At 38.3% G+C, this 8402-nt stretch overlaps 1 protein-coding gene across 1 annotated transcript; it reads right to left on the bottom strand.

Annotated features, from left to right (window-relative positions):
• Positions 1 to 4982: 4982 nt before the first annotated feature.
• Positions 4983 to 7707, bottom strand: LOC135459367 (protein FAM240B-like). Its single transcript, XM_064735319.1, has 2 exons — positions 7562 to 7707; positions 4983 to 5115 (listed from the first exon to the last, which is right to left on the bottom strand). The coding sequence occupies exons 1-2, from the start codon at positions 7705 to 7707 to the stop codon at positions 4983 to 4985; spliced, it is 279 nt and encodes a 92-aa protein (XP_064591389.1).
• Positions 7708 to 8402: the final 695 nt, after the last annotated feature.

The raw sequence follows: 8402 nt of genomic DNA on the forward strand, positions 1-8402 counted from the left end.
TGAAGGTAGCACATGATGACCCACTGTTAAGTTTGGCTGCCCTGGTAGCATAATCCTTTTTCAATGTGTTTGTCAGCCTGTCATTTTTGGAGCTTGAATTTTCCCTGCTTTCTGTCCATTGTAGCTTGAAATATGTTTAAAACACTGGCCACTAAATAACACACAGATAAATACTGACAGCTGAAAGAACTGGGAATAGTAAACAGAACTTTGAATTGTTTGTCCTGCCTATTGAATTTTTTTATTCCATTTTGTCTTAAATGTATAACATTATGGATAGATACTGTTCTTGGTAAGAAATAAATAATATAGTAATACTTAATTCATGAATGGAAGCATTCTCAGGATGTATAAGACTTTCTAGAGCTTCTGTGGTTCATTCTTATTTATCTACAGATGCCTTTTTCAATCCAGAAGTATTTTATGTAATTTACTATTGTTCACACTCTGGTGCAGTTAAGTGCTGTTTATTAGGAGGGTAGAGAGCAGCATCCCTCAGGACACAGGCAGTTTGTAATTAGTAGGAATATTTGGTCTACGAAGTTGGTAATTATCCTCATATTCCTATAATTTAACTCTAGAAATGAACCATACATGCTGTTTAGTGGTTTCAGAAGCCAGATCTATTCTGAGTTTTGTGTAGGGAGGCTCTGTTCCATCACATGCAACTCCAGTGTGTGAGTTGACTAAACTGTGCTTAGTTGTGCATGCTAGCATATCTACATGGCTAATTAAATTATCATTCCTGAGCTCAGCTGAGGTCCACCTTCAGATCTATATGAAACGTATTATTGTGCTTTGATCCCACGTTTTATTTTTTGGTTGGGTTATACTCATCTACATTAGCAGGTGACTGAGCACATTACCAAGCAGCTCAATAGATCCAAGTGGCTGCTGCCGATGTCCCCACATTAGATTATGCATGGTCCAGGGGCTACATCAGACTCAATTTAGTTTGGTTAGTTGGACCAAATATCCCCTTTATGCAGGTGTCTCAAAACTATCTGAAAAGCTAGCGCTTGTCTCAGACCTTTAGAGGCTAGGGTTCTTCCATATGCGCTTGGAACACAGCTCTTGGTCTGGTTTCAGTTCCTCAGAAAGAAATCTGGTTTGTTTGCGTTAAATGGGCTTCAAACCAGTATGTGGTACATGCAGACAGTCAAGGGTTTAGCTTAAAAAATACCTCTCCTGCTCTGAATTTAAGTGCAAATTCAAGCAGAGCATCTCACAGGTGCTGAGTTGCTGCATCCTCCCTATAACTAATAGTGTGAGTGCTTTACCATGGTGTCCAAATGAAGCCAGGCTGCAGATTAACGCGGTGTTTACAGCCACCCTTTAGACTGCCTTGATTTAAGTAAGCCAGACTTCAACAACTGGCCAGAGCTCAGAGTTACTTAAAGAAAGCAAACTGCTGTTTCTCAGACATTAGTCACTGGTTCCTGGATCAGACAGCACTTAAAGACCAACAATGTGAATGGACATAGATTCTGCACACCATGTCTGTCATGCACATAAATCCGGGCACGCAAAGTGGGTGCTCTACAGCTGACATCAGTGCACCAGCTTGAGTGCATGATCGACACCTATTGCATCATATATCATAAAGTTAAACTCCCATGACCAAAATTCTAGCTACTGACCTATGCTGTACAAAATTAGTTGTTTACTGACTTAGACAAGTGCCAGGGCTGGTTTATGTGCTGATGCAAGACATGGTAATGTCTTGCTAGTGCAGGGTCACGGTGGTGCTGATTATGCAGATTATTATTCAATTAATCTCATTATATTCAATATGCATTCAGTTCATTTTCTATTAGATAAATAATAAAAATAAAAATCAGGGCAATTAGTTTCTAAAATATCTAGCCCAACTTTCTTAATATGGTTACTGTAATCTAAATTTTCCTTTTTTTTTCCCCATTGAAAAAATGGAAAAATGGAAAAAACTAGAGAGACAGGAGTTAAAAAATTCAGCTGTATTCAGTTGAAGTGGCCTACTCTCCTAACAGATTATGCTCACTGAATATCCTATTTTATAAATGGCTGCCATGTATATGAATGAGACAGTTCAAGTTGAATTTTTATATTTTAAAAAACTGACTTTTGTTTGTTTGGTTTTTTTATTGACAGCCAGTTATGTATGAAATGTCTAAGTTCAGGCTTGAATGTCACCAATTCACTGAATAAAGCAAAATGACAAAACATTATCTGCCACCTTCCTGTCTGCCTTCAGCTTTGCAATTTGCAAGCAGCAGATCTGACTACATTGAACTGCTAGACTTTATTATTTCTAGTACCTGATATCTGTCTCAGTCTGGTTATATGTGCAAGTAGCAGTGAAAATTGGATGAACACCTGCATTTGGGAACAGGAACACCTGATGGTGTTAGGTTACTGCTGTCATGTGAAATGTGTGCTAGAATAGGGAACCATGACTAATGCATGTGCACTTCAGCAATGCAAAAGGAAATGGTTTTTGTTAGGTGTGCTAGCATTTTGGTTTTTCACACTTGTGATATGTACACTCTTTTCTGCATCACAACTGAAATAGGTTCTATGCACTTGTGAAGGTAAACAATGCCTGCACCATTCCTTTGGTGTGTAGCTAATATGATACCAACTGCTTGTAGTGAAACTCATTTCACATACCCCTGGATGCCCTCAGAGCTCCTTACGGAAAAACTACTCCTCAGAGAGCTAAAGTTGGTTTTGGAAGAGGGCTGAAATTTGCTTCGTGTGAATTATGTTTATTTTTGTTGTCTTTTTCATATCTTACATAACTTCATAAAAAACCATGAAGAGTGTAATAAAAGTGTTCCTAATAAATAAAAAACATCTACATTAAGTGTAAAAGAACAATAAATGCTTATTGAGCCTGTTTTTCTTGGATCTTCTCTTGTCACATTGACATGGAGTAAGAATAAGCTGCACTGATGTGGGTGGCATTACAACACCATAAATCAGTGGTTAAGCTAACAAATCTAATAGATCTGGTTTTCAGAAGTGGAGAATCTGGCATTTCTCCATTTCAAAAGCCCATTTCTGTTTCCTTTAGTGATGACTACAGTAAGGTAACCCAGTCCAGGTTTTTGGTAAGTGGCAGCTAGTTCAGGTTGTGTCATATTTTAAGAATTATATTCCTCAATTTAGTACTCCCACTAAAGAGAAAACTACAAACCTCTGGTGGCAGATGAAACACAGAGGTTACATCTTGAGATAAGAACAACTTACTGGAAGCTGTAATGAGATGGGAAAACAATACTAATAAGAAAAGTACTCAAAGAGAGGGTGATGTACATGCAAAAATTATGGGCCCGACGTGCCCTACACCAAGGCAATGAACAGTGGCCGATGAATTCTCCACCCAGACTGTTCCCACATCCCAAGCCGCTCCCACCTTATTCCCCAAAGTATCCTGGACTTCCTACCCCCAGAGAGGGCAAGAGGTGCTGGAGAATAACACCCAGACATGGCCATAGAGCTCTAGGTTCCAATCCCTCACCGCTACTGTGAAAAGTTAACTCAGTCCTGGCCCAAATGAGGGTACTGGGTTACAGAAAGAACATTTTAGAGAATAATGGGAAATAAGTGGATACAGAAGAGAAACACCAGTCTTGCTGGGCAAAAGCAGCTACAACTTTATTATTTTTTCAGCATTGCTTTTCTAATGGAAAATAGCCACTGAAAGAAACAATTACATGCTTTTTGGGTCAGTTTTTATGAATGAAACCTGATACTAAAATCCCTTTTAATTGTTTTAATCCTGCATGGAATACCAACATTTTTATCACAGCTTTTTTTTTTTTTTTTTCCTGTGGCAAAATTTCACTTTGTAAGAGTGAGAACATTCAGTAAAATTTTGTGTTTAATGAAATATTATTTTAAAAGGATTAAAAAAGCATTTCTGTGAGGTCAAAATTATTTAATTTTTGTTGTTTTGAAATATCAAATGTTTTTCTACCTACTACTTTGGCATCAATGCAGATTCAAAGTAAATTTTTGTCTGGCACAATACTCTTAGACAAAAATAGCTGTTTAGACTTATGAGTCTTCTCTTGTGTTCCAAAGTTTATTTGCAGAGAAAACAAACAAATGTTTTAATCCAGAAGACCAGTATTTAGATACACAGACATAGGGGTAAATAGGGCACACTGTTACTACCCTGTGTTTTGTTATTCTACCTTTGTTTCACCTAACCCAGAAGAAGACGCAGAAGTTGTTTGGATTAGTGCATGTCAGGTATGGCGAGTGATACTTTGCACAGCATTTCCTTGCTGTTATGGCTCTCTGCCTTCTATTTCAAACTATCACACTGACTTGCTCTTACTATTCTACCATTTGTCAGACTGGCTCGCAATGAAGACTACTGGCTCAGTAGACTTTTTCTGACATTCCCCAAGAAAGTTAAAGTAATTTTTTGTATTTATTAAATTATTAAGATCTGTAAATGTTCTTAAATGTTGATCAGGAAAGTTGGTTTTTTTTCCCCCCTCATTAAAGAATATGTTTCTCGTCGTGGCCAGCTGATCAGGCTAATCCTTAACTCCTTCTGCTATGGCTCATCATGACAGAACCTCTTATGTGTGCATTAAGCCTGACTCTCTGAACTGTGTAAATGGAAATGTGCAATTTTGCATGCAGCTGTCTGAATGTATTATTCCTATTAAACAAGCACCCTCTTTCCTAGGCGCGTCTTGTTGTCACTTTGAAATGCAGTTAAATAAGAGAATCCTGATACATCACAGAAATAATATATCATGGAAAAATTAGAGTTGTCTGCTTCTCATCTATTCCTTTGTGCTTTTTTTCCCCTGTGGCATTATTCTTACACTGAATTTCAATAGGACCTTAATAGTTGCTCTAGTAAATAGTTTGGATAAAGGGCAGAATCTGACCTTTTGGTTGTCCAGCAGCATAACTGCTGGCTTCTAGATGCAGGTCAGAATCAGTCCCAGTGCTTGCTGTGTTTGCACAGCAACAGTTTAAGCAACAGTTTTATCTGGTGAGGGAAGAGCCTCGATAGACAGTGGTGTCATTTGTTCTTGCCGTGCTTTCATGTGCGCCTGGACCTGCCTTATTCGACCTTCCAGCCGCAGAGTCCATTCCTGGCGAAGTCTGCAAAGAGAGTACAAGTGCTTAGCAGTTATTGAGCCAAATCCTTCAAATGTATCCAGGGCTTTTCAGCAGGGTCGAAGCTTTCCTCTCTTTCATCACCAGAGCACTTGTCCTGTATTTATTTACCAATTACACATCCCTCTAGCTTGCTAGATTGGGAATGCAGGGGAGAAAAGGATAGTGCTGATATTATCAGCGGTTGACATTGCTGGATTCCAAATGAGTCAAACAACTGCTGAAATACTGTCACTGTGAAGAACTCTGTTTTTCCCTCTGGGGTATTCTCAAAGCCACACAGATGTACTGCCTATGCAGTAAGGTCATTCAATGTGTAAATTAAAAAATACAGTTTTTCCTCCAACCCCTCAAGTTCTGCTGTAAAATGTTGTGGAGAAGAGCAGGGTGAACTTAAAATATGTCCTTTTGGATAAAAAAGAAAACGAAGTCAACTCTGTAGACCCTGTACATGTTAAATGAAAGGAATTGATGTCACATGATGTCACATAGCTTCAAGACACTCGCATAGTAAAAACAGAAGAGAAAATCTCTACGGACCACTCCAAGATATTGTTGGCTGGGCTGTTTTCTGAAGGAAATGTTATGAAACATCTGACCCAGCAATGTTATAAGATTAGATATTATATGGTGATGCGAAATGCATTACAGAATATATGAGGTTTTAAATTACCTTTGGTGTGGTGTAAAGAACAGCAGCCAATGATTTCATCTGAGAATAACTCAGCAGTAGCTCTTTCACATGGTTGCTTGTGTTATCTGATTCTGAGTTTGGTTTTATATTGTGTTTTAAACTACCTAGTCTTCAATATCCTTTTGTGCATATAGATAAGCCTCAAACGAGAGGTGCAGTGAGTTAGGAAAAATCTGCCATTGAGAATACTGGTGTTTCTCATCAGTGTCCTACTGTCAAAAAAGGAGCACTCGCCTTTATGTAAAACCACACTATTCTCCCAAGTGCCTCTTACATGAGGTAGTAGATATGTATGTCTTGTATTGATAGTGTCTATTACCTCCTGAAAGTATCACTTTTTTTCAAATTATAGAACAGTTTGTGAACACTCTGGGCTTTGACTGGGCAAGTGACTTTGAAGGAACCTGCTTGGGTCTATTTCAGTTGTGATGGGTCAGTTATGACACATTGAATATGTAAGTTAAAACATATTCAAGGTTCTTTCACGACATCTCTTTATTCAGAGTAGAGTTTTTAACATTTTCAACTTTGTGAAGTCAAAAATGTTATCTAAACCACAAATTGCATTTCATTTGCACTGTCTTCTCCTGGTAGTCTTTTGTGATCTAGGGTGATAAATGTTTCCAGTGAAACTGAACAATTTCCTGGATTTTATTATACATGTTTTTTCTCCAGCAATTTTGTGATTAGGATTTGAGAATATTACTGAATAGTTGGAGTAGGATACTGGAAGAAGGATTGTCCACATCCAACTTTTTTGAGATACAAGGGCTGCCGAGATCTTGATTTCCAAGTATCTAAGTGATGACAGTACTTCCTTCTTGGGGACTGGGGTCAAAGTACCTAGAATTTTTTCCAAGAAGTAGTCCTTTAGCAGGACCTTCCAATTTGTTGAAGTCAAATTAGTTTATGTGAATGTCCCAGTTTTGAGAAAGGTTTATGCAGAAAACCTTTGTTAGCTTCAGGAGAAAAGCACAAAAAGAAGCCACATGAGACATGGTATTTCTTGTCCTCTGTTTCTGCCCATTAGAATTCAGGGGATTCACTCAGTGTGCAAGAGACCCTGGTTCAAAGTTCTGAGTTTTCACAAGTTGAAGAAATATTTGAAGCAGTCCACCACACTTGTGCAGAGTTATCTGTACCACAATACAGCTATATAGCTCTCTCTGTAGGCAATTCCTGTTGTTTTATACTGCTTTGTAAAGCTCCCCCCTTCCCCAAACTAAAACAAACAATAAAGCCCCATAACAACAAAAAGCCCACAGCATTTTCCATTAAATGGGAAAATCTCATTGTGTCATTTTTACCTTTGGGTTTGATGTGAAGGGCTGTTAAACATGACAAAGGTGCCACAGGTTTTTAATTCTACAGATTAGGTGGGTGGTTGTCCCTTTAATGTAATACTGTTTTGTTTATTTGTGTAGCTCTATCAGTTCCAGGTAAAATTCCTACTATTTTCTGGCTGTCACAAGCCATAATTCCAAAGTGCTTTATTTTTTCATGGCTGTGCTCCAAGGCCTTTGAAGAATGCTCATGAGGTTTAGGGGTGAGGGGTGTCTGAGTTTCCATGCAGAAGAGCCATGGTAATATGAGACAAGCAGCTGTGAGAGGAAAAGTGCCAAAGATCCAGAACACAATCTGTGCTATGAATAAAGCAGTACAATAACAGGTTACCTTATTTTAAAACACGTGATGACATGCCTTGCTGTCTTGTGGAAAAGAAAAAATACCACTTACTTGTTCAGGGCACTTTTGCTTAGCCTAGACTCTTCAGCTTCTTGTTGCTTAGTTTGCTCTTGGATGACCTTTTCCCAGAAGTTCTTCAGCTCTTCCGCATCATGACCACCCATCCTGTGGTGTCTAGAGTTCGTATGCTTGTTCATTTTCTGAAAAGCAATTTGGAGGTCACAGCAGTCAAAAGCCTGACCTGAGGCAGATATTCTCTTACTTAGCCCCTTGAAATTTCATTCTTGGGAAGTGCTATTAAAATAAATTATGTCACCCGAAAAGAATAGGTAACTGGTGTGCAGTCTGCCTTGAACCAAAATATAAGGCATTGAAACAGGCCTTAGGTGACAGTTGAATGGCATAACGATATTTTTGCTGCTGAGTAATGACTGTGCATAGCACAGTTCACTGAAATATTGTGGATGCCTCAGTATGTGTGATATTTTAAGTAATTTTAGAAGAACTTGTGAAAAATGCTTTCAAATATAGTGCCATTGTCACTGGAGTTCAGATTAGATGTGAAGGACTTTCCTATTTTCTATCTTCCATATTCTTAAAACAGATCATAGATGCTTTACCTCAGGGAAATGCACCACTCCTAAATGATTCCTTTTGCTACTCCAAATGATGTCATGCACAAAATATACAAGGGAATTATGAATCTGAATTGAAACACGCAGAGTGCAAAGCCCTGGGGAGCTTGTTATGGTCTTGTTCTATTTTTTGTCAAAATTGTCTTAAATGCTTTTAAAAGTATAGCTCATTGAAATACAGGGATCAGTTCCAATAAATAATGACAGAAAATAGGCGACTTTGTCCTTGCTAAATGCATGCTATTGAAACATTAAAA

The sequence above is a fragment of the Zonotrichia leucophrys genome, chromosome Z, assembly GCF_028769735.1.
Source record: "Zonotrichia leucophrys gambelii isolate GWCS_2022_RI chromosome Z, RI_Zleu_2.0, whole genome shotgun sequence".
NCBI lineage: Eukaryota > Metazoa > Chordata > Aves > Passeriformes > Passerellidae > Zonotrichia > Zonotrichia leucophrys.